This window comes from Orbicella franksi, chromosome 11 (genome assembly GCF_964199315.1).
Source record: "Orbicella franksi chromosome 11, jaOrbFran1.1, whole genome shotgun sequence".
Classification (NCBI taxonomy): domain Eukaryota; kingdom Metazoa; phylum Cnidaria; class Anthozoa; order Scleractinia; family Merulinidae; genus Orbicella; species Orbicella franksi.
This window is the reverse complement of record NC_138155.1, coordinates 8,386,061-8,413,102: the sequence shown is the minus strand read 5'-3', so window position 1 is coordinate 8,413,102 and position 27,042 is coordinate 8,386,061. Positions and strand designations below refer to the sequence as shown.

The following is a 27,042-nucleotide window of genomic DNA, read 5'->3' as shown; positions in this document are numbered from 1 at the left end:
TTGCAGTGACTTTGAAGTAAATTCAAGTATTAATACAAACCAAGAACACTTTTACCCTTAATTTATTATAATATTATCCTTGAAATGATGGCCTTTATTAATACACGGTAAATCTTTAAAGCATGGAGTTCTTTGGTCGTGTATAAAATAGAAAAGAAAACAAAAGAAATCGAGAAGACAAATTCACCTGGACTATAGAGAGAATTTGGGCAGGCGTCATTCATACTAGTACTGGGAAAGGCATTGCCTTTTTTTCCTTTAATGGGGAAATTGAAAAGAGGACTGAGAGTAAAACAACTGGTGCAGAAAAACGGCTCAAAAAACAAAACAAAACAAAACAAAAAAAAAGATGTAGTCCAGAATAGTTCTTTTCCTTTTGTAAATACCTTTTTCGTCGTCTTCTGAGTGTTAGTTTTGTTTACTTTTTTGACACGACCACATCAGCGTTGCTGTCGTATTGTTATCGTGTAAAAACAAAAGGATTGCTTTACATTACCTTAGCCCACATTTAGAGTCTGTTTACAACAATGCCCAGTTGGTGTATTAGTTCAAGAATTATCTCACTAAGGTACCGATGTCATATAAGTGATTATTGAAGTTAAGGTCGCGGACATCATGATAAAACGTTTACCTCGTCTTGCAAGTCAAGATGGCTATACCTAAGCCATGTTGTCTGCGTGACGAAGAAGAAATAGAGTAAGTTCTTCGAGCATAAAAAAAGACGCCGAGGCGGTGAGCTCCATGTTTGTTAACCCTTAGCACTGAAACTTATTTGGCGTGACATGTGACTTTCTTTCGCTAATGAACATTTGTTTTTTGAAATAACTGTAGCCTTTCTTATCGATTTTAACTTTTAACTGCAATGTTGTTTTTTCATTCAATTTTGAGGACTTCGAAGAACATATTTTGGCACGTGGTTTAAATCTTTCCAGTTTCATCGTCATGGTTTCAATAACCTAGGAGTTAGAGTAGGATGGCCTCAAAACCCCCCACCCCCCTCTCCCAACGGTCTTAGAAGATCAAAAGAGGCCTGATTTCAATATGACTAAATTAATTATTTTCCCTGATATCACTGAGAACATTATTTCATTGTGATTGGCTGATATCCTTAACTTTGAATTTGCCACGCAGCTAACATTCAATAACAGGCGCGTTCGTGATTTTCTTGGTCATATAATAAAGAAGTAATCGGAAGTTTGAACAATCAAAGGTAATCTACTTGTGACGTGTGAAAGCTCTTTAAAATTGTACTCGCCTAAAAGCTTGTGCGCCCTAGTTCCAGGAGGCCCTAATTGATAAGAAATAAACGAAATGGGGGTAATTGAAATTATTAGTCCTCTTATTTGTTTTGCGAATATGGATTTTAAAAGTGGTGGACGACAACATGTTGACTTAAGATGTCAGAGACTCCAACTTTGCAAGTGCACTAATAGATTCTAAGCCGCAATGGCAGTACATAGCTAGTTTCAATTTAAAAATGATCTTTTTTTTTTGGTTCTTAGAATACCAAACTACTTCCTCATTTATTTATTTATATTATAATGCACCACGAGATTCCATTTCTGTATCCTTTGCTAAAATCACATGGGATCAGATAATGCAACGCTTAATTCTACGCCATGGAGATTTGAAGCTGGAGAAGGAATGGGTGTTCTTAAACCTTTAAAGTTTCCTATTGCAAAGTCGAAATGGTTTACATCGTAATCAATTAATTCTGTCATTCAAAACAACGCCAAAGACTGAAGCAAAACAATCATTAAAGCGCTTAAGTAACGGTGCCATGGTGGGGATGATTATCTCGTTAAAAGGAATCGTTTGCCGCTTGTCTTTTCAGGAGACCACGAAATGCACTTAAATTCATTGACAAACATTTGTCTCGAAGTTAATTGCGCTCGTCTTACTTGTAAAAGATGAGTAAACTTAAGCTGCTTTATGATTTCACATACGAATGCGCTTTGACAGCATCGCTCCACGAATACATCTCTAAACCTAAATGGCAAGTACTTCTTCTGGACAATTTGTTTTTACATATTCCTTTTGAATTGATGTTAATCACCTATTTTTTTTTCGCTCTTGTTCACTTACCTTTTTGGGGTGGTTAACTACTCCATTATTTTATTCTCATTTTCTTTCTTTTTCTTTGCAGATGTTCAGCGTAGTTCTTACAATATTGTCCTTGATAGCAATTTCCAAAGCTGAAGAGTTGGGCGTTTTCTTTCAAATCGAAGAAAAGTCGTTACTCTTAAGTGAAGATGCCATTTGGAATGGTGAGGTCAATTCATTGTTGTCCTGTTCTCACATGTGCGCGAGACAGGCCCTTTGTAAAAGTGCAGGTTATATCACAGAAGGAGGAACGTGTTCGCTCCACAGGGAAACAAAAAAGATGTATCCAGACAGGTTTTTGCAACGACAAGGGTCTTTCTACGTCGAAAAGGTTTGTCATTTGTCATGTGCATGTACAAGGACAGCTTAACCTACTTCCTTCTCCCCTCTCGCAAGGTTTTTTGCTAGCACTGCAAAAAAGGAGCTATTTTAATGATAAAACTTTCTATAGAGGATCATTTATGATTCCCAAAAACTTTGAAACAAAAGTTTCTTCTCGTCGCTTGTTTCTACTGCTTTTAAACAGGTAAGTTCAAAGCCTAAATTTTCGTGTGCTCAATTCGAAAAAAAAAATGGTAATTTTCTTGCAGTAAGTTTTATTTATTTAGAAAAATAGCTTTTCTAATCGATTTTGACAGTTTTTGAGCCCTTTTGGGAGGGTTTTAGCGTTTTGTAAAGTTAAGAAAAACAAGAACGCAAAAATAACGTGGGGAAGTTTCAGGGTTAGGCTTTATTTATAAGTAGAGTTTCTTCATTGATTAATTAACATTTCGTTTCAATTCTTTTTCAGGTTATCTCAGCGGAAACTCCTATATCACAAGGTAAACAAAGCGCATTTTCTACATAAAGAAAGTTCTCCATGAAATTTTTTTTTCCTTGTCCAGGTATCACTGTGTAGTTTGGCCTCACATAACGAGCGTACGTCGCTCGAACATTTTTGTTTTTTTTTGTTTTGTTTTGTTTTGTTTTGGTTTTTTTTTTTCCAATCATTTTTGTTTTCTTTTTTTTTTTCAATCATATCTTAGTAACGTGAGAAAATAACATATGTCAATGCATTCTGGATAGGTAAAAACCAACCGGCAGCCGTTCCTTCATGCCAGACTCTACTAAGTCAATCTCCTCCTCCATCGTCGGGGGTTTATTGGATTAATCCAAGCAGTGATTCTCGAGACAACGCATTCAAGGCTTACTGCGATATGTAGACTGACGGAGGAGGCTGGACTCTAGTGTGGAGTTATACTTTCACAAATTACAATCACTTTAAAGATAAGTCAAACGCAATCACACCAAGACCAAATTGGCCAGTAAAACCTGAAGTGGACGTGCCAATCTCTGCAACTCCTCCATTGAACGAAACAGACTACAACGCCATAAACTTCTCGCTGTGGAAACAACTTGGCAGAGAGGTCCTCATCAAGAGCAACATAAACAACTGGCTGAAGTGCGATCCAGGAACGGGAAGTTTGGTGTACTTTAAGAGCGGAAGCGTGAACTGTCAAATTGTTAAACAGGTTACTGATACGTGCAAGTATAGGCCCGCCCCTTCCATCTTTGGTACAAGTCGCTTTGGACTCTGTTTTAATACGGAAGAGTCATTATACTATTATTATGACGGTTACATAGGGGATAACTGGCCTGTACATGATCTTTGTGGAAGAAACCAGGGAAACCATGTGAAAAACGTTGTCAATCCACACGGGAACATTTTTATTCGAAACTGATCCTAACAGCGATCATGGCACAAACCACTCACAAACTACCTCCTAGAAAGAAACTCACTTGCAATCCACACGGGTGGCAACTCAACGTTATGAAGATTTTTAATCGTTAATATCTGAGATAAAAGAAGTAGATAGTAAACGCAAAATCTGTGGTAGAAATAATGACAAGATTGGCCAAAGACTCATACTTTGTGAGAACAATAGATCGCTTGAACCGTTTTTTTAACTCTCTATCATGAGAAAAGTTTCTTATGTTACATAATGGGTTTAAATCTCGCAAAACGTCTTTCCAGTGTTTTTTTTTTCTTCTTTTTCCAAACTATGTTGAAGTAGTAATTGAAGTAGCCAGTTTATAATGGTCTCGCTCAGACTTTGAAGAGCAGAAGTGTATATACACTTTACTTGGATACCTATTATAGAATATGAATAATTTTGGGTCAGGCACCAAAGCTGTGCTAGCAATAAAGCAATTGATTGTCCGATTACAGTTTTTAATCGGAGTAATGTGAGTTATGCCACCCAGGAACTACAAGTTTGGTTGATTGGCAGCATAGGAGTATCAGCTACCAGATCCTTAAATCTGAGATCACTGAAACTTGAGGTGCGATGTCGACGGCACTCTCCAGGTTCACGTTCTTCCAAGAAAGGATTGATAGCGCTTATTACTATTTTAAAGGTTTCGCAGATAACCAATGCCCTAGTGCATGATCCTTGCGGAAACACCCAAGGACGTCAGGCAAACAATTTGACTAGGCTTTTATTTAAATGTGTGCATTCTACTGTAGTCCAATAAGGACTATTGAAAGACTTTCTGCAGTTGAGAGGTTAAAGGTTCAAGAGCGGAACAAAGCACAAAAAGTATTGCTCCTATGAAATATATAATGGGGAGAATACCTAATTAGTTTTGAAAATGGAAACGTGCACGAGAATCGCGGGAAAAGTATATACTTTCAATTAGTACAAGAACAAGATCTAATTTCATTCACAATTGTGGTAGGCCTAATTGGATATCCCTGGAAGAATAAAGTTTGCAAAGAATATCACTGACCAAGGTTATTATTCGTTTAAGTGACTTTTAATAATTGTTTGAATAATTTTTGGTGGTATCTTCCTCACCAGGATGTTTTGGAAGAATAAAAAAGCTTCAGTATGGTTGTTTTAGGTTGGCGACTGTTTGGGTAAGAAGACGAAATTATTTCAACGTCATGACGACGTCATGTTCCCAAAGGTTTTTTAATATGCGATATAGAATCTAAGTTTCATCACCATTGCTTGAATATTCTTTACGCTTAGATATGGAGGAACAATCCTTCCCCTCCCCCCGCCTCTCTGCCCCCTCCCCGTGCCGTTCATAAGGAAGCCTGGTGTGAATTTCTAGGTCTTTAAACAAACCGCCGTAAGGTGGCGAAACGACCAAGGTAGAAGTGAATTTGCCACAGGCAGCCAAATGACTAGTCTATTATTTGCTCAAGATATTTCCGAACAAAATGGTTCTCTAAATAAACGTGAAGCAATGTATTACTCTAGTTAAACTCAGAGAACCCAATAGAAGAAAATTGGAAGAATTTACAGGTGCTGCTTAAATTAAAGTTTTAAAAATGTTTCCCATATGTGCATGGGCTTATATTTTTAAAGCATATAATGCTTAGCTCACTATTTCTTTCTGGACTGCTGCTAACAATATGACTTACGAAATAGGCTCCACACTAATACATAATCGCAACTCTCAAAATGCCTACACACCATCATCATCTCTTGTGGAGCTTTATTTATTGTTCCTTTTCAAAAATTGCTAGGAGAAGGCAAATAACTCCTAATTTTCTGGACTAGAACACGTCGTAAAATCATTTCCAGACTGAATTGTCCGTTAAGTAATTCCAGACTGTATGCAAACGGAATCAATATATTAATGGTAATTCAGCTTAATTTAGTTTTATAATAAAGTGGTGAAGGAAAGCATCCTGAGGTTCTGCTTATATATTTGGATATTCCGGACGAGCTATGGCTTTTAAAAATAATTCTTAAGTTATTCCATAAAAAAAAGGGAAAAAAAAGACACCGATACTTAAAAGTCAATCCACTGTAATATATATTTTACGGACAAATAAACAAGGTTGTTAAGGTGACATTTTGAATCCCAAACGGCGGGTGTTTCATGGAATCTTTATACGACATTTGTGAGTTCTTCCGACCTTTATTTGCTCTTGATTATTAATTTAATGTTGCATGATCACTCTAAAAGTGCTGATTAAAGATATAAGCACAAGGAATGTCTAAATTACTCTGTCATACATGTAAAACGCGCCCATTGAGAGCTTTTCCGCGACACAGCACGCTTATAAGCAGAAGAGTCTGTAAACAAGAATGACGAACTTTACTGTGAACAAAACATTCAGGACAATCAAGCTGAGCGAAGCAAGCTATTACTGGTTACCGACAGACATGGCCACATTTCTTTCAGCCTTGAACCTTTTTTCCCTCCATCACTGCATCACTTGGCAATGCTCTGATCCTAGTTTGTTGCTCTCCATAAAGAGACTTGTCTTCATCCACCAACAAAACTTTTTTTGTGCTGTCTGGCGATCGCTGATCTTTGTGTCGGAGTTATTACACCATCACTCTACGCCGTTTTCCTTTCATCTTCTGTAACAACTGAAATGAGTTGAAAAGTAATTTACTACATAACTACAATAGGCGGTCCTTCAAGCTTTGTTTTGTGTCAAGTATCGATCTTCACATCACATCACATCTAACCTCATTCCTAACCTCAAGCCCTCTTATTTGGACTGAGATACAGACGTGTTGTAACATTACCCCGAGTCCTTGGAGTTTTCATTTGCTTTTGGTTGATTGGTATATCATGTGTATCGATATACCGGCCTTTAAAGTATCGCTCTGGCCTTAGCTGTAGCCTTTGCCCTCATAATGATTTTCTCTAAAAACTTCTGTCTTACCCTTTGCAAAGATTTATCGGAAGCTTCGACAACAACTTCAAGTGCCCTCTGTCCCACGAGGACAACTTAACGGAGGAGAAGTGCCTCTGAATATAGAATGATTCAAAGAGTAACTTTTTTAACGTATTGTGGGTGCAGTGAGCATCAGTTACCAGCTATATCGCGTTTATCGTTTTGTGGCTTCTCGTAACTCTCCGTGACCACATATCTGAAAGCGCATGCAATATAGCTTTCTACGTCACGTTGACTTTTATCTACCTAAATTCTTCCCTAAACCCGACTATTTACCGTTGTAGATTGTATCTTTTGTCGTATTGTCCATATAAGATTGCCCTTAGGGACAAAACAGTCTGTATTTTTTAATAGGTTGATCTTGGTAAAGTGCTTTCTGGGTATTGAAATCGGTTTTCACCATTTGGAGTTTAAATTAAGGACACCCACCTGAAAAGATTGATATTAGGTTATGACCTGTAGCACAAGCTAAGTTGGTTCAATTTACTGTGGCGTGTTTTCCCTTTAGTCCCAGACTTAGAAAAAGAAAAAAAAGAGAACACTGCTTTTTGAACCTAAATTCAATAACATATCATACGGACTAAAAGGTTGGAAAGCAAATATTTTGAAGCCCAAAGGCAGGTCTTTCATGGAATTGTTAATGATCTTTTTTTTCCCATTCTTCCGATCTTCATTTGCTCGTGACAATTAACTTTTACTCTTTAACAAAAGAAATATTCACCAAAAATTGGGACTATAATAGTCTACAATTCTTATAAGTTACAGACTGATCCTAATTAAACTCAAATATGTTTTACAGTAATAAAAAATATCTATATTTCTATTATTTTTTGAACAAAAAAGGCACTGTTTAATTTTTACAAAAATGGTAATTAATTTGTAAGATTGCTGTTTACCCTAAGGAAAATAATTTAACCATCAGCAGTAAAATGCCTAAGTATTATTCAACAGGCGTAAAAAGCCACCACCTCATTAGGACCCTCCTGTTCCCAAAGGAAGCCTGAGCGAGACCATTATTTTTTTTTTTAATGACTCAGTTAATGGCTTACAACTCCCCGTCCCGTGGAGGACCGGGAAAACTCCATCAACGGCCGCTTCTCGCACTAAAAAACTTTAAATAATATAGAAGCTTACGATGTGATGGGAATAAGTAATCACATCGACTTTTCATTGCTATTGAGGCGATGTTTTGATAATTATGGCAGCTGAATGTCAGTACTGTATAAATAAGGCACCCAAAATTCGGTGTCTTGTGATTGTTCCTAAGAGCAGTCTTGACATTAGGTGTCTTATTTATTTACCTACCTTACCTAAATGTAAAAATACAAAGCCGTAGTCAGTGTCAGTTTTTATTTCTGCAAATACCAGCTGCTAGCCTCCATCTCATATTAAATTTTCCTATCGGACTCTCTCCGCCATGCAAAACATCCTCTCCCCGCTAAACAAAAAGTTGGCTTCGACGTACGAGACCCTACGAACTTTACAACAGACGCTAACCTTACAAGGGACATTAACCAAACAAGGAAACATGCTAATGACTGTATTTAAATTTCTTCCAGCCCTGAACATATTTCTGTCCATCGTTGCATCATTGGGCAATGTTCTGATCCTTGTTTCTCTTCATAAAGAGACTTCTCTTCATCCACCGACAAAACTTCTGTTTCGATGCTTGGCAGTAACTGATCTTTGCGTTGGAGTTATTGTTCAAACACTTGGGGCCGTTCTCCGTTTGTTTACTACCGGAACATACTGGAAAAACACTTCCAGCTTACACCGGATACATCGAGCTATAAGTTTTACTTGATGTGACCTAGCGGTCTTCACATCCAGCGTCATAAGCATGGACAGACTTCAAGCCCTGTTGTCTGGACTGAGATACGGGCATGTTGTAACATTACCACGAGTTCGTGCATTAATTATTGGTAGATAGATAGATAGAAACTTTATTAAGAATGTCATCAACCACCTAGCTGGAGAAAAACTCCCCTACTAATACGGGGACATAACAAAAACGAGTTAAATTAGAAAAAAAAACAACAAAAAACAACAAAAAAAAAAACCTATAGCTATTTACAATAGTAAAATTTAAATCCAAGTTAAAAGATGTTATGGGACTATGTACAGTGGATTTTATAATACAATAATTTCTGGTTTCTGGTTTCTGGTTAATTGGTTTATCAAGTGGATCGCTGTTCTTTTGGAAAAGCAAACTTGCGTTTACTGTAGCCTTCGTTCTTATAATAATTTCTGTATCAACCTCTGTCTTTTCCCACACGAAGATTTATCGCAAGCTTCGGCAACATCAACTTCAGGCGCACAAAGTCTTACAAGGACAATCTAACGAAAGACAAGTGCCTCTGAATATAGCACGTTACAAGAAGTCAGTTTCCAGCGTATTATAGTTGCAGTTGGCATTAGTTATCTGCTATATCTCGTTCATCGTTGTGGTTATGCTCATGAGATATGGCCGAATGCCTGGAAAGAAATTTGAAATAATTTTCGGCGTTACAGCAACTCTTACTTACTTAAAATCGTCTCTGAACCCGATTTTTTACTGTTGGAGGATCAGAGCTGTGCGACAAGTAGCCAAGGACACGATCAAGAAGTTTACCCGCTGGAAATCAGTCTAGATCTTGTGGTGAGCACGGAATACATTCAGTGAAGAGCGGCGGCCCGCTTCATCTGTGAAGAGAACAGGAGAACGATAGTTTCTGAAAAAGTACGAAAAACGCTTAAAGCCGTCGTCCAGAAGTAATTCAGTACTTATCGAAAAGTGGCAAATTTTATATTTTAACTTTTTAAATTCACCTGGTAATTCAAAGGGCATGTAACTTATAATCTTCCTTAAGAAATGTTGCTCTTCGTCATTCGAAAAAAAAAAAAAAAAAAAGTGGAGATTAATTTTAATCTTAAAATTAATTGTAGTAACAGGGGGTTATTCATGATTACTCAACGCACAGTAACTGCTCTCTGTCATACTAAATTGCCGTTGATATTACACCTTGTTTCAATCAGTAAAACATCGTGTTGCTATGCAAGGACTAAAGTAAACTTCAACTTAGCGCTTCATTTATTATATGTTATGATGAAATACGGACATACAAGCTAACTCATACCCCCACCGTAGTACAAAGGGGAGAATTGAATCCCTTCCCTCCTCTTCGTTTTTTGTTCTGTTAAGGCAAAGCGAAATAAATTTACATCAGTTAGATGGCCCTGAGCTTGCTCTAGAAGATGATACCGTTTTTGTTGGTACTGACGTCCTATGACGTCAAATGAATTAATTAGTTTTTTGTTTATAAACAAAACAAAAAGAACACAAATGAAAAAAAGATATACCTTGAAGCTATTTCACATGTAGTTCTTTAACTGGAATTGTAAATTTGTAAAAATCGTAAGGACGATCATTTAATATGAGGAAGATAAGAATGATAAACTTCCTCTTCGACTTAAACCACGGAAGTGGAGGTGACAACCTGTGTAAACATTATACGGCTTCCTTTAATGGCCTGTCTTGTTTTGTTTATTTTATTCCATTTATTCATTTTATATTTTTCCGTAGGCGATATTTCCGTATGAAGGGAAATGTAAAGTATTATTAAAGTATTAGGCAAAACTGACATGAAACAAATATGAGCTCGACAGACGATGTTTTGTACTTTGACAATTTTTGTTAGGACCTTTACGAAAACTCCTAATAGGAAAATGAGATATATTTTCGCGTTTGCCTTTTTCTTGTGCTTTTTTTTTCTTTCCCTTTTTTTTTTTTTTCAGTGAAGAGAAGTACCTATTGATATCTAGTAAGTGACAAAGAGAGAATTTATAGTTTTGTTTCTTTTTCCCTTGCATTCTTGCGTCAAACTGCACGCAGTAACTGAGAATATCGGATTTCTAAACTTACCTTTCCCTTGAAATACCTTGCAATTACTTTCGAGGTCAGTCCGCTCTGTAAATGAGCAGGATTGACTAAGATGATGTAAATATAGTAGAGCATAAACATGTTTCGGTTGTGTTTCGTGCCACAATACGGTGGTCTTTGTTTTTAGAGTTGTAGATAAAATTCATATATTAGGGATGTACTGCAGTGTTAATATCAGCTCTCCGATTCAGATTGGAAAACTCACGTCATACTTCATTATTTCGGATATAACAAGAAAAAAAAAAATGATCCAATGCAATAACTGATGTAAATTATTCTTGTGTTCTGTTCCTTATCAATCACTATGTTATCGCGAGGCAAAAAGCAATAGGTAATACTGGATTTAAAAAGTTTGGGATGTTAAATACAAGACACGATTTCATTTATCATTTTCGCTCTTGCCGTGTAATATTTTGTACTTGTTACACTCGATCCTTGAAATGTGCGGTATGACATCTATTCACAGCCTGATGAATTATAATTGACATTTAGACGGAATTTGAATATTCCAGTGTTTGGTTCGAAAAAGCAAATATTTTATTCTTCAGTAAAGATAATCACGTACTCTTTTGTTGCTGCCAAATTGGATTATTTTCCTTTCCGCTTCAATTACTTCTTATAGTTGATAATACTAGTGGTAATGAAATCCTTGGAAGTTGTATATCGTGGGGGAGAGGGGGAGAAAAAAAAAAAATTAAATTCCGCCATGTGTTAATCAGTAATACAATCTTTCTCGGATGGACCAGCATATACCATTATACTCAAAGTGTTTTTCTTTTACATTTTACTAAATATCTAAAGGGTGTACCATTGCCTCCGCAGATAATAATCTTTAAGCAGTAACCACAAACATTAAAAGAAACAAGAACCGGGCTGCAGAGCGGGTCTAATCCTCTCTCTGGGGTACTAATCCTTAGCCACTGAGAGGTCATTATCCTCGCCCTCCTTTCCAGGAGATGTTTTGATAATTATGCTAGGTGAACGTCAGTATTGTTTGAATAAGACAGCACTGTAAAAATGCAAAGCCGTAGATTAGAGTCACCTTTTAGTTCTGCAAATACCAGCTGCTAGACCCCATCTCATATTTCCTCTCGGATTCCCTCCGCCAAGCAAAACATTCTCTCCTCGCTCAACAAAAAGTTGGTTTAGACGTACGCGACCCTACGGACTTTACAACAGACGCTAACCTTACAAGGGACAAACCAAACAAGCATAATAACAGGCTAATGAGTGTATTTGATTTTCTTGCAGCCTTGAACATATTTCTGTCCATCTTTGCATCAGTAGGCAATGCTCTGATCCTTGTGTCTCTTCATAAAGAGACTTCCCTTCATCCACCGACAAAACTTCTGTTTCGATGCTTGGCAGTAACTGATCTTTGCGTTGGAGTTATTATTCAACCACTTGGGGCCGTTCTCCGTTTGTTTACTACCGGGACGTACTGGAAAAACACTTCCAACTTACACCGGCTACATCAAGCTATAAGTTTTACTTTGTATGGCGTATCGGTCTTCACATCCAGCGCCATAAGCCTGGACAGACTTCAAGCCCTGTTGTCTGGACTGAGATACAGACATGTTGCAACGTTACCACGAGTTCGTGCATTTATCATTTGTTTTTGGTTAATTGGTTTATCATGTGGATCGATGTTCTTTTGGAAAAGCAGAATTGCATTTACTGTAGCCTTCGTTCTTATAATAATTTCTGTATCAACTTCTGTCTTGTCGTACACGAAGATTTATCGCAAGCTCCGGCAACATCAACTTCAAGTGCGCACAGTCCCACAAGGGCAACCTAACGGAAGGCAAGTGCCTCTGAATATAGCACGTTATAAGAAGTCAGTTTCCAGCGTATTATGGTTGCAGTTGGCATTAGTTATCTGCTATATCCCGTTTATCGTTGTGGTAATGCTCAGAACATATGGCCGAATGCCTGGAAAGAAATTTGAAATAATTTTGGACGTTACAGCAACTCTTACTTACTTAAAATCGTCTCTTAACCCGATTTTATACTGTTGGAGGATCAGAGCTGTGCGACAAGCAGCCAAGGACACCATCAAAAAGTTAATCTGCTGTAAATCAGTTTAGATCTTATGGTGAACGTGGAAAACATTAAGTGAAGAGCGGCGGCTAAAAAAAAAAAAAGAAAGAAAAAGAAAAAAAACCGCACAGTAACTGGTCTCTGTTATTCCAAATTGCCGTTGATATAACATCTTGTTTCAATCAGTAAAAATCGTGTTTATATGCAAGAACTAAAGTAAACTTCAACTTAGCGCTTTATTTATTGTATTTTATGATGAAATATCAGCCGGCCTCAGTGCTACAGATCTGGTTTGGTTTATTGAACATACAGGGAAATAACTTAAAGCGACTTTAACTCAAGTTGGCAACTTTGGTTAATAATAATAATGATGATGATGATGACGATGACGATGACGATGACGATGACGATGACGATGACGATGACGATGACGATGACGATGACGATGACAATAACAGTAACAATAACAATAACAATAACAACAATAACAATAACAATAACAATAACAATAACAATAACAATAACAATAACAATAACAATAACAATAACAATAACAATAACAATAACAATAACAATAACAATAACAATAACAATAACAATAACAATAACAATAACAATAACAATAACAATAACAATAACAATAACAATAACAATAACAATAACAATAACAATAACAATAACAATAACAATAACAATAACAATAACAATAACAATAACAATAACAATAACAATAACAATAACAATAACAATAACAATAACAATAACAATAACAATAACAATAATAATAATAATAGTAATAATAATAATAAATGTTCAATAAACGTACATCTCATATTTTTGTCATAAGGATAGTCACATCTTTACTTGAGGGTACATCTCTCCAAGTGATATTGTCGACAGTGGCCCATTAACCAAATTCCAAAAAAAGAAAACAAAAATATTCTTGCTGTGTAGACCAATTCATCATCTTTATGGTTGTTTTCTGTCCAATCCATAGTTTTTAATTTGGATCTCACGTTGTAAAGAGGATCCAAAGCTTTTACTCTTGATTTAAAATAATCTACTCTAGGTCCAAAATTATTTTGTAACCACGAATCCAAAGTACAGTAACAGTGGAAACGTCAAGAACTAAAACGCTGGCTGTATTAGACGAAACATTTACCGACCAACTGAAGCTAGCGCAACGGACAGAAACCCGCCACCTGTTACTACAGTGACTATACCTTACACTTAGCCTAATTTATCAGAGAATTTTGGAGAAGGCCAGGGTGGGTAAGCTTATATACCAATCGTGAAAAAAAGAACTGTGTTTATACCGGATTTAGGTGTAAGAGATATTTAAAATGTTTTTCGTCTAAATAAGAGGTGGAAGTTATTTCTAAAGAACACGTGTAGGACATTTTTCCACCTATTCATTACATTTCCATTTGAAGTGTTTTTGTTTTGTTTTGTTTTTTTTGTTTTTTGTGTTTTTTTTTTTGTTTTTGTTTTTTGTTTTGTTTTTTGTTTTTTGTTTTTTGCCATCTGCCTCGGGTCAGCATTTACATCATCTCTTGGAAAACTGCTGCCAGGAATACTTAGAAATCTTCCCTCGAGTTCAAAAACCACGTATGTAAATTTGATTAATTTAATCGACGATATAGATACCTTCTTCTTATTTAACAAAATTGCCAAGAGGAATATACTGTAACAGAAATGCAAATAGTCACGTACTTTCTCTTTGCGTTGACGAGCTCAATTATATCTGATTAATTGACAGACCATCGTAGAAGAAAATATGAACAATATACATCTCAGGCGAGCTTTTCTTAACAAATTCATAACTAGTTGTAAGAGAATGGAAATAAATGACCACTTAGTGTTTATTTGCTTTGGAGAACCTCGTCAGTATAACCTGCTTAAAGGTAGATAAGTCTTGTTACCAAATGGAGCGCCAAATGGAAGCTATCGTTTATATAGTTTTTAAGAGTATTCGTTATTATGATTATATAGATCAAAAGGAAGAACGGTCAAAAAACTGAAATAGTGAATATTGATGTGTTTACACATTTTGTCACCTTGAGTAAACTACCCGAATGTTTGTAAAAAGCATTGAGAAAATTATCAATTTAAAAACTAAGGCCCGGGTCAAACGCCGTACTTCACATGAGCTGAACCCAATTCAACCAATTAGGCTCATGTGAAGTACGCAGGCTAGACCCAATTAAGTTCCACTGATTTTATTTGGAGCGGCTGAGGCGTTCTTCACGCCTGGCCAGCCGTGAATAACGCCTGAAGACCGCCTTTGGGTCAAACGGTGATCTTCACATGAGTCGAACCAAACGCATAATCAAAGGTCTAAAGGCGCCATTTTGACTTTACCTTGAAAAACCACCGAACAAGAGACCGCTTTTGTTATTTATTTGGTGTAGCAGATCGGTTCGACTGAATTAAGTTCGACGTTTGACTCAAACAGGCGTTCTTTTAATTATTTGAGTCGGCCCAAACTGTCATTGGGTTCGGCTCATGTGAAGTACGGCGTTTGCCCCGGGCCTAAATGTGTCAGCTGTCACAAAGCATACACGAGTAGTTCTGTTGCTACATTTCCATGATCGCCATGCTTCTAGTTGTTTAGTCGCTGTGCAGGCATTCATTCTCTCGCTGAGCGCTACTCTCCAAGGTATTTGTTGTTGTATTCAAAATTATTTCTGCCACTGGTCGTCCAACTTCGAGCTCTTTTGGTTGGATTTCAAGTTATTTCTCTCACTGGTCGCTTCGCTGCGAGCTATTTTTTCACTGTACCGCTACTAAACACTATTCCTGTCGCTGATCACTTCGTTCCAAGCTGTTGTTTTGTTGAGTTATTTTCTAGGATGATCGTTACACTTAATGTTAGAGTTGTTTTATCTGCGCTCCGAATAATCTTCTTGTGCATTGTTGGTAACTACTTTGTTGTGGTAAAGTACTTAAATTGATTTCCTTCGCTAATGGCTATTCTTGGAGTTGTTTTCGTTTCTGGATTCAACATATTTTAGCTACCCTCCGAATTGTATCGCAGCTAGGCCAGAATTGCTCCTGTTGCTGGGTTAAAAAAAAAAAAAAAAAAAGAAAAAAAGAAACAAACAGATTTCCCGTGGGAGTCAAAATAGTTTTCTTCGGTGGGCTAAGATTTCTTTCGTCGCTACGTTAAGAGATATTAGGATCACTACAGATTGAAACAGCATTATATGTTATGTTACAATATCAAACGATATGATAGTTCTCTACGAGTTGTTATGCAAATGAAAGCGAATAAATTATTTCGAGCTTGTTGTCATCGCTGTTTTCTTTGATTCAAATTCTCAGGTGGCAAACGTTTGTATTTCTTCCACCCAGCGTTTTTATTCCAAAGAGTCAAAAAGAGGTTGTGGAATCTATAATTTTTCTTTAGGCGCTTGTACCATACAAAACGCATTTCCACACATGCAGACCTTTCAAAATTCCCTGATAAACGGGTGAAAGGTTTCATGTGAAAGTCCGGAGATTTTGCGCCAAAACAGCCATATGCATTTTGATTTCACATCTCCAAAAGGCCTTAAAATCACTCCGAGCGTTGAAAAAAGAAAGAAAGGAAGGAAGAAAGAAAGAAAGAAGAAAATAGAGAGAGGAGAGCAAGAAAAGGAAGATAAAAGAGTGGAGGAGACTGACACTCCTTTTAGTTTGTATAACGTCCACTTTGGAGAGGAAAAAAAAAACGCTTGATTTCTTTAACACTGTTTTCATAAATTCAGACATAAAATTTTCTAGTTTTATTTATTTGATTCTATTGTTGTCCTTGTCAATTCTTGTATACTCTTGTAATATAATTTATTTATAATTTCTTTTACATTGTGGCTGAAAAGCCCCTATGAGAGAGCTTCAAGAAACGTATGTGTGTATGTAAAGCTGCTTTATAATATGGTAGTTTTTTTTTTTTTTTTGTCATCGAATTCTGGAAAATGACGCAACTCCGGGCCGGTTTATTCAAACAGCGCGATCTCAAAGTTATTAATTACATCCTAGGTCTGCCATTCTTAGAGTTTCCAGGATTTCATAACTGTACTTTACCAGCCTTCGCCATCAGCCGGCGCTCTTATACGTGGGCTATTACTGTATTTTAGGGAGTCCAAGAAAGCAAATTTTCTTAGTCGCAGCATCTAAAACAAACATGGCAGCGTAGATCATGTCTTAGCACCTAACTGACACCTTTAGAGAGTTCGAGTTGGTTAAGATTAAGACGATAATAATGGTTCAGAAGCAATGATATCGTCCTTCGGGTTCACGACACAGTCTTCCAGTCACAAGAAGTTCTGAGATAAAAAAGTCTTCCTCAACATGCTAAACAAAGCAAAATCCCAGTACGGATCACTACAGACAAGTTTTAATGTACTTTTAACGTCTGCGATGTGAAAATTTCCCTATTTCAACCGAATTTATCTATATTTATTTAGCTACATTCTCTTCTATATACCATCATGAGTTTGGATGGCGGAAACATGTCTGTAGGGAAGGTTTTTGGAATATATGTTCATGTTCCCGATCTTTACATGGTTCACCTGTTCATCATAGCGCCCGACGAAGGAGCCCGTTTCCTTGTCCAATCGATAACGTTTTTGCAGTCATAAGGAGTCGAGATTTTGGGAATTTAATATTCAGCTCGCCTCTTTCTTTTAAGGGTAGGCGCTGTCAAACCATAACGCCCCTTCGTCACATGAATTTGGAGAGGAAAATCGAGGTGATTACGGCGCACAGAAGCGGTGTCCAGAATCCCTCCCAACACGACCCGCTAAAGTCAATCCAGTCGAACCTCCCCGTAAGCAGACACGGCCTCTCCACCAGGAAAACTATCCGCTTAAGACAGGTGTCTGCTCATGAAAGGTTTAAAATACAGTGTTTGTATGTGGTTGGGACCATTTCTAACTGTTCACTTTTCAAAGAGAGCCGTCAGTTAGCGGAAGTCCATCTGTACACCGCTAAAGTTCATCTTTTTAAACTGGCGGCAAGCAAGTTAATGGATAAAAAATATGGAGGACCAATGATTTTCATCTCGGTTGATATCTCAAAGAGTCTTGTTTGCTTTTTTACCGTGGAGCGTTTCATTGTCAAAGAGGACGAAAACCAGAGCTTGACACTTTCACGCTTTTGCTGGTTTTTACTGTCGTGCCATTGGCAAGAAAAAAACGGTGACCATTCAATATGTTCAATCAGGACTCCAAGATTTGATAAATGTCTGATATTTGAACAACCACCGTTTTTCATACATGCGTTATTCAGAGCCATTTTTCACCCATATTTACAGAGGATTGTATGGACACGCAATGTTGGTCTCCTTCGGAAGGGTACCAATATGGCACACCCTAACCCTAAACCCAAAGTCATCACGCTACAATTCTCTCGGACCGCCATTTGGCTGCCATTTAGCGCGCGAGCTTGGAAATGAAAACGTAATCTATTACTAAAAATCGAACCCTGCCTAGCTTTAACATTTTCTACTTGTTAAGGGCACTCAACGGATCTGCTCTTTGAGTTATCTGTTTCCCAGCCGTTTTCTCGCTGTTTGGGAAACTCCTGGCCACTCACCGTCATTAACCTTACTCTAAGCTGGAATGCGGGTATCTCACGAAGATTGCATGTACTCGCTTGCTTCTTGAATTTTGTTTACCCGTGTGAATTCCTCCCGCTCCTCACTGAAGGTTTAGATACGACCTTGGATCCAAAGCTAATTGCTATTCCCTAAGCCCTCTGAAGCCACATCCATTCCTCTCCCTACTAAACGGGTGTAGACTCGTCCCCACTGGCACCACATGACGTAAGTCTGGGTCACGTGTCTGCTAGTCGACAAGCGTTAACCAGAAAAGTTGCTAGATCATGGTGCAGTTAAGACATTCCTACTGCAAAAAAAAAACAAACAAACAAACAAACAAACAAAACAAAACAAAACAAAACAACAAAACAAAACAAAAACAAACAAAAACACACAAACAAAACAATAGATCGATAGAAATTTCCGAGCAACTAAGAATTTGTTGGGCACCTGGTGGCCATGGAGGTCCCAGATGAATTCTTAAAAACTACCTCGCTAAGTGTCTCTGGAGAGGAGTGAGGGTCCAAGGTCGAAATCTGGTGTTATTTGATGGAAAACCACGAGAAAATGAGTATAACTCTTTATGATATCATTGCTTGTTTTCATGTGAATAGCTTTTAAAGGTGAGCCCATTCTGATTAGCCGAAATTTGACCGCTCGTTCGTCTTGTGTGAACTTACAATAACTAATTAATTTATTCGTTACAACTTAATGGCACACGGACTAAAAAGAAAAAAAAAAAAGAAATAAAAGCAATAATAGGAATGAAAATCATACAAGGAAAGCCATAAAGATGATTTACTAATCTAACAATTGTCGGATAGGAACGTACTACGACCGATCAATGACTGTCTACAAACTTTATACCAATCTTATAAGCCTTACTCAACATGCACATTCCATAGCTATGAAACTTGTAGGAACAATATTACTAAATTACTAAGGCCTTATCGCTCCTACAATATCATGTTTAATGCTATTTTCTTCTGAAACCAAGTTCTAAACACAAAACATGTCAAGTATTCAAACAATCAAAATGAAAATGTACATATATATCCGAAAACGTTTCAACCCCTTTGGAGATTAATTTACCAAGTTCTGGTTCTTTTTCCGTTAACGCTCCTACAATATATATTAATTAACAAAACAAAACTTGTCAATTGTTCAAACAATCAAACTCAAACTGCTCATATATCTGAAAACGTTTAAATCCCCTCGAGCATTAATTCAATAAATTCTGTTTTCTGTTTCCTGTTTTTAATAAATACAATGGCGGTATTTTTTCTTTTCCTGGGCTTTAGTGACGTTCCTGTCTCTTTTTATTAAGGACGTTCGCGCTGATTGTTGGTGCGCATGATTACTGCGCACGCAAATAACGCACAATCCCGCACACTTCATGTATTGAGCATGCGCGTTAGGCAATAAAACTGAACAACAGTGCTATTGGTTACCGCATTTTGCGTGGATTTAACGATCTTTGACACTCGTTCTACCGTGTTTTAAGCTCTCTCTGTGCAAAGGCTTTAAATGCTTCTTCAGTGGTTAAGTTTTTTGAAAAAGGATCGCAACATTTGGATGACGCAACAGAACTAAAATCCTTAGAGATCATGACGAGTTTCTTGCGTTATTTTTTTTTAATATCGGTATTTTTCCATACGATATAGCCCTGGAATGAACTCGGTGACCTACTCATTACATGATGGCAGTTAAAGTTTGAAAACAAAAAACAAACAAACAAAATATGCATTAGCAGATTTTCAAGCCAACGTCGTTAAATAACGCTCTAAACCATATACCCTTTACTGGTATCCCGCGAATATACAGATGAGCCAGAGCGGACAGGTCTGGGGTATTTAGCAAGGTCGTCGCATTTCTCTTTCTCTTCCTTTTCCTCCAGTTCTGTTTGCGTCTGGTTTATCCCGCTGTGGATCGTCTTCAGGTCAGCATGGCACCATCGGCACAGCTCAGAGAGAGACGGGAGCACACGGTCCAGTAGGCGAGATAACACACCAAGACACAGCATACAACACACAGGAACACACCCAGGACACAGACGACTGGAAAGACAAAGAAAACTCACAGCTGCTAGGACAAGAACGCCAACAGTAATAAGGAGGATCAGGATTTCCTTCTGGAGACCTATGGAAGAAACAGATTGGAATTTCATTAAAAAATGTTGAAAAACCTCGTGTCCATGAAATTGTTGCTCTTGAAAGGTCACGGGGGCAGTACTAAGCAATGAGTATAGTTGTTCCACATTTGTAAGTTTATAAAGCAGACGAATTAAAGAAACTTGCTGTCAGAATTCAGTCCGATACTTTTCAGCACGTGCGCGTATGCCGTCGATGCAAATACATGTAAAATTACCGTACGCGTGTTTGCTTAATAGCATTTTATCTCACGCACTGATAAAGATACCGTATGTTCAAAAGGACCGCAAGAATCAAAAAGCTTTGTCCTTCAAGCACACAAAAAGAGTATAAAAACATCAACAGTGTTTTTCTGTGGTGCCGATTGTGATGCCATACAAAATGGTTGTAACCTTTGAGCAAGTGGACAAACTCCTGAACACTATCCAGTCACTGTCACTTTGACGGTATTTCAGGAAACTTATTCTGATTTATCAAAACAGATCAAGATGTCCCGAAAAGCTACAAGCTTAGTCACAAGGGTTAGTAAACGTCATCCTATACGCATTTTGCCCCTCCCCACCACTGTACAATGTTGGCATAACACTTTCATCTAACACAACTTTGCATTTTACAATTTTCAACCATTGAAAGGGGGAATAGGGGTGCTGACTCTTATCCTGTAGGTACTGTAGTTATGATTTCACGTTTTTGCGCATTTTCCAACAGAATTAGTCCATAGCTGTAACTTAACTAATTTTTCGTAATTAAGGAAAGTAAACATCGCTTAGCTTCTAATTAACAAGTGCATTAATTGTCCACTATGTGCGAATTAGTGGATGGTCTGTACCATATCGGTTAGCTGTCTGTGGTGCTTACTTTATATTATAAGAATGAATAGTCTTCTATGGAACTTTTTTATCCAGTCTTTAACAGCATTCTCCGTAAAAATGAAATCATTTTTTAAATAGTGTCCCCAATTAACTCGTGTTTGGCGACAAAAACAAAAGACGAACCGACAAGTTTCGCCTACCAGGTTTAGAAGTTGGTCGCGGCGAGATTGTAGCAGGTTCTTTTGTAGGATATGATGTTGTTGCATATGTTGGAAATGTGAAGCTTCCGGAATTATTTGGGGCATAACGGTTCTTTAAAAGGGGATCCTCAGACGTTCCATACAAAATTAACGACCAGCTATAAAGTGTACCTAGAATGAAGAAACACAGCGCAAGCATTAGTTTTAAGTCCTCTTTCATAAGGCACTATGTGATTCAAAAGGCTGCAATCAGTTTAACTAATGAACCAAACGACTAATGTACATGAATGAAGATTTAACCCGCATTTTTATGATCAGGTAACTTGAGGTTTCTGAGGTGGAACATAAAAGGAAGACAATCAGGCGTGGTCCAAAATGCTTTCGTTACAAGTAGAAAGCACTGTGCACTAAGAACAAAACAAAACAAAACAAAACAAAACAAAATAAAACAAAAACATTTTTACACTATTCAGTTACTGTACAATTTAACACTAAAGGAATATTTCGAGATGAAAGTCACCGATCTGTACTTACCCTTAGTTTGGTACCTTCTATCCAAATTTCTAATTTTCACCTTCCATTGTCCCTCGGGATTCTCTCCCCAATGAAAAAGGGTAGCGATAACCCAGTTTGTAAGATTTTTAAATCCAGTGAAGTTGTCAAGATGTCGCCGATTAGTCAGTGGTGATTTTGTACCACTAGGAGCCTCCAGCTCCAGCTCCAGATCTCCTCGGCGCGTGAAATCAAGATTTACCTTGACCTGAACATGTTCCAGAAATTTTATCGCACAGCTAGCGAACGTTACCGACACCTCAGAAGGGATTGGTCTGTAATTGAAAGAAGGGAAGCATCGTTATTAATATTTTATACATATAGTAGCAGGCTTTATGTCACAACTGCTTCATTTTATATTTATATATATATATACATATATATATACATATATATACATATATATACATATATATACATATATATACATATATATACATATATATACATATATATACATATATATATACATATATATATACATATATATACATATATATATATATATACATACATATATACATATATATATATACATATATATATATATATATATATATATATATATATATATATATATATCACCGGAAATCTTCAATCACATCAACAAACTTTTAACACAAACCACAAACTGAGTCAAACCTGTTTTCATCATGACCTTTAAACTCGCATCTTCGTTGCTGCGGAACTGTTCTCCAGTGTTTGGCCAAGTGCACCATCATGCCCGCATCCATAAGTCCAAAGCCATAACTCTTGCTGAAGGCTAAGCCAGCTTTGTTCCTTACCCATTCTCCATTCCCTAGTGGGACTCCCCCTGGCGCGGGTCTCGCGCTTCTGGCTATCACGTGTTGCACGTCTCGCCATGTTAAGTCAGGACTGTAAGACAAAAAAATAGTGGTTTAACGATTATCACACAAAATAGATTAATAATTCTGCTTTAACATAACTTCACACTAGAAAATATCAACTTACCAAAACGTAGTAAACGTAGTAAGCATCAGTGACGGTCAATGATATTCTAGAGGAGTCTTCCCTTGTTTGCGATTCAGAAAGAAATGTGATTCAATTTTTTTCTGCTATTAAGTCAGTTGTATCAAACACGTTCTACAAGTGCATGATGTTGTCAGAGCTAAAACTAAGGACGGTTTGGAACTGATCACTCTTAAAGGTATAGAATGTTAGGGTCGCTTACAGCGAGGGCTGACACAAAATTTGATTTATTTTCCTACGGCACAATAATGGCCATTTAACTGCGAGGGGAGGGAGGCAAGTGGGGTCGATAGGAAAGGGGACGCGAAGCAGAAAGTTACGTTCTACCATCATGGCACCCTCCACACAGCAATGTTTCCACTGAAACTCAGAAATAAAATCGTCAATTACTTTGCTTCAAGTGTCAGAGCAATGAGACCTGAAGCCATCGCTGCCGCTGTGGACGTTCCTCCAAAATTGTCTACACATCCAGACTGTTTATCAGCGGTTATCTGCATGAACGGAAAAATAGGCAAACGAGAGAAAGAGATTAACTCAACGCACTTATTCTTTATTTACAACCACTTTAATTAACTGATAACTGGTTTCACAAAGGCACCACAATTGCATGGGGTCCAGACTAAAATATCCCTCCAATGTTTTAAAATTCAATTTCAAGCTTAGACCTCGCAGCTCTCATTGTACACAGCTTAACACTTTACAGTTTAAGTTCGTAAAAGGAGACCTTGTTGGTCATTATTGGGTTTCATAAAAGGGCAAAATATCCAGACCAAACAACCAATACCGATATATACAGTGGAATGAAGAGAGTGCTGTGCTCAGAGTGTACTCTTAATAAAAAAAAGTTTACTAGTTTTGACAGCCCCCAAAGAGAAGGTTACTGGCCCTTTCTTCTTGGGAAAAAGCAAAGAAGCCTTGTGGGATAAGGGAGGAACTGTAAAACCTTTCACAAGCTGACAGCTGTTTCACTCACAACTTTTCCGTATCCTTTCCATGTGTCTCTGCTGTAAGTTGTGGCCATGATTCCAGGGCAGTCTTCAGCATAGGTTGGATTCGAACCATCTTTGTTTAATCCGGTGATTGCGATAGTGTAAATAATATTAACATAACCGTTATAGGCACAACTGTCTTGAAAAACGCCGCCATTTCCAGCTGCAAAGACATGAATAGCACCCAAGCCCCTTCTACCCTGAAAGAAAGGGAAAAAAAATGTTTTGTTTCCTTTGTTGTTAGTGGTTATGTCTCCTTTTCCTTTTGTTGTTGCCGCTTAATTTTCTGAGAGACTGGTAGAACGTTCTTGCTTATGGCGCTTCATATAAAGTAAGATTAAGTCTGAATACAAGCTAAGTGGCCCATCAGGCTGGTGCAAATCCCGGTTTCTGTAGCATAAGTGACTAGGAGTATTTCTACTCCCCCCTGGATGGGATGCTAGTCCATTGCAGGGTTACCCCCAGCATTAAGTTCAGCGCTACTCATTTACATGTATACACCTGGGTGGAGAGAGGCACTATGAGGGTAAAGTGTCTTACCAAGGAACAGAACACAGTGTTCTCGGCCAAAACTCAAACTCGACCGCATGATCAGGTGGCGAGCACACTAATCATGAAACCATGACGACGCCTCCCTAGCCCCCCTCCCTATATGGAAAAGGTCCTTTTCTTTTTGTTTTTTTTCTCTTTTTTTGCTGACAGAAATAAAACCTATCAACACCAATCCTCTTTGTTCCATCTAGGCAAAATCTATCATCCTCCATTAATCTCTGTTCAGTGTTATTTGCCAGCAGGCCGGTGGCTTCTCTCAGCTAAATGGCTTTGTGTTAATTTTTTTAATATCAATAATGATTACATTACTCTTAGTACAAAAGTATGTTAAACTTATACTCAAACTGTACCTTTTTAGCCCCATTTTTTAAAGCTTGATTGGCCAGCACTCCAGGACCTGCAACCAGCTTCCAGCCCCTATCCCCTGGTCCCCAGCTGTTTGAGTAAATATCAACCATTTCGATTTTGTGAAGCAGGGCAGCTGACTCTGTAGCATCTGTTGACCTGACACCAATATCGTCATCGAAAAGTCGAACTCCTGAGGTATGGGAGATTGAAAGTTTGCAATTACTTTTGCTCTTAGCCTCTTCATTAAAGGCATGCCTCACATCTATTCTCTCTCTCTTTTTTTTTTTTTTTTTTTTTATTAACGGAGAGTATTTAACAGAGAACGAGATTTTCTTACTACTTTCAAGGCTTTTTTTGCAGCAGCTTTATGGTCCACGAAAATTGGTTCCCTGCTCAGGGTCATCAAAACCAGCCCACTTCCAGCACAAATCGTCAATTACTTCGTGATCTTGGCCGGTTACTTTGATCTATTACGGTATATGTGACTGTCTCAGTCTTTAGCAGGAAAGGCAAAATCAACTACTTACTTCAACAATAAAGTTGCCAACTCCAAAACTTTGTGACGACCCTAAACTGCTATTAAGTTTCATGGGACTTTAACAACTACTGCTTCAAATGTCTTTTAAAACAGATCCGCCTGGTAGTAAATTCTCTTTTGCTTCATGTAGGAACCAAATAGAATCCAGTGATATACTAGACTGCAAAACTCAAATTCCAATAAAACTAAAACAATTCTATCTCCTCTCTGCCTTAGAAGAACGCATTTACAAGTAGATGTATTTCGAATACGAGCTGTCTTTTTAGATACAATGCGAACAAAAAACAGTCACTCAAAACTGCAAAAATGGATTGTAAATTCCACCATGTCGATTCTATTTTCCTCTACGTCCAATAAAGAAATTCTTTTAGGGTAATCTTTTTCAGAGAACAGACAGAACAGGCTGATTGAATCCTCCAAACTATATTTTTACTAAATCCAAGTTCTAATCTATTTTATTGTTTTAAACAGAATTGTAATTAAATGTATTGAAAAAGAGTTTTAAAAATATAGAATTAAATAGACTACAGTGTATGACCTGCAATGAGTTCTGGCCAAATAGCTTTTCTATAAAATAGACTTAAAATTAGTTTAATATTAATAAATAGTTAGAATAGATCGTATATATGCTTTGAACAGAGTGTAAATTTATACGCTTGGTTTCCTAAGGGAACTACCTTTGAAGATGGCTTTCATGGGGCAAAAAACCTGAAAAAACCGTCTAAATCCTACATCATTTACCAATGTACCAGTATCAAGATAGGGGCAGTTATTCAGCATTTTGCAAGCTATTAATCTTGACCAGCTCACTTACCTGCATTGTATGCCAATCCCACACCACACAAGTTGTTATTAGCTGCTCCAGCTATAACCCCAGCACACTTGTTGCCATGTCTAGGATCATCAACAACTTAGAATCATTATCATGAAGAGCTACATTTTATTATTCCGTGAATAAATAAGACACAACTAACAAATTTAACCTTGTATTTTCTAAACCAAGACTCACAGTAAACTAAGGCTAATTGCTTTTTCTGATGTACATGTATTTCTTTCTTTAATTTTTTTTACATCATTCACAATTTATTGGTGTGGACAGGGGGTTGGGGCAGGAGCTCAGGAGAATAGGGGGCAGATTGATATGAAAGAAAAAGGGCAGGAAGTGGCACTCTTAAGAGGGCAGGAAGCGAGAAGGAAATGAAAAATGCTAACTTTCTTCAGTTATTTGTTCATGAATTAGAATAGATCAGTATACAATTGAGTGTCGAAAGTAATAAGGCAAATATTTTGGTTTTGAATTTGGTTTTACTATTAATAATGGCTTAAGATTCGGTGCGTATAGTCTACTTGGTTAGTAATTGACTTGGTTTTGGTTTTGCGACACTCAATTGAAAAACACCCTTTAACTGTATATCACAACCATGAATCCAACAGTTATGTGACTTGCACTTGCACCCATGCATTTGTAGCGTTCTATATTTCAGAACTTATGAACATTCATCCACAGGCTAGAAAACACAGCCTTACTTCCGGTGAAATTGTACACAATTTCTGTCCAGAGCAAATTTAGTAACAGGACTG

The 27,042-nt window shown here is 37.4% G+C and overlaps 2 protein-coding genes and 1 pseudogene across 4 annotated transcripts in view; 1 reads left to right on the top strand and 2 right to left on the bottom strand.

Moving 5' to 3' along the window:
- LOC145502054 (proprotein convertase subtilisin/kexin type 4-like) overlaps window positions 1-27,042 on the bottom strand; it is a 297,387-nt gene that overhangs the window by 261,104 nt on the left and 9,241 nt on the right. The gene's annotated exons all lie outside the window — the stretch shown is intronic.
- Window positions 1,911-4,117, top strand: LOC145503298 (uncharacterized; annotated as a pseudogene). The gene is made up of 4 exons (XR_014051458.1): window positions 1,911-2,000; window positions 2,147-2,434; window positions 2,894-2,924; window positions 3,169-4,117. The product of XR_014051458.1 is annotated as an uncharacterized LOC145503298 (transcript).
- On the bottom strand, window positions 19,700-26,251 carry LOC145502390 (proprotein convertase subtilisin/kexin type 6-like). 2 transcript variants are annotated; one of them, XM_081481709.1, is made up of 8 exons: window positions 25,261-26,251; window positions 24,926-25,113; window positions 24,008-24,223; window positions 23,425-23,525; window positions 22,687-22,920; window positions 22,027-22,319; window positions 21,493-21,663; window positions 19,700-20,469 (listed from the first exon to the last, which is right to left on the bottom strand). In XM_081481709.1, exons 2-8 carry the CDS (start codon window positions 25,031-25,033, stop codon window positions 20,114-20,116), a joined length of 1,479 nt encoding a protein of 492 aa, XP_081337835.1. In that variant the 5' UTR covers window positions 25,034-25,113; window positions 25,261-26,251; the 3' UTR covers window positions 19,700-20,113. The 2 variants fall into 2 exon arrangements, with proteins under 2 accessions (XP_081337835.1, XP_081337836.1); XM_081481710.1 differs by lacking the exon at window positions 25,261-26,251 and having other exon boundaries at window positions 24,926-25,123.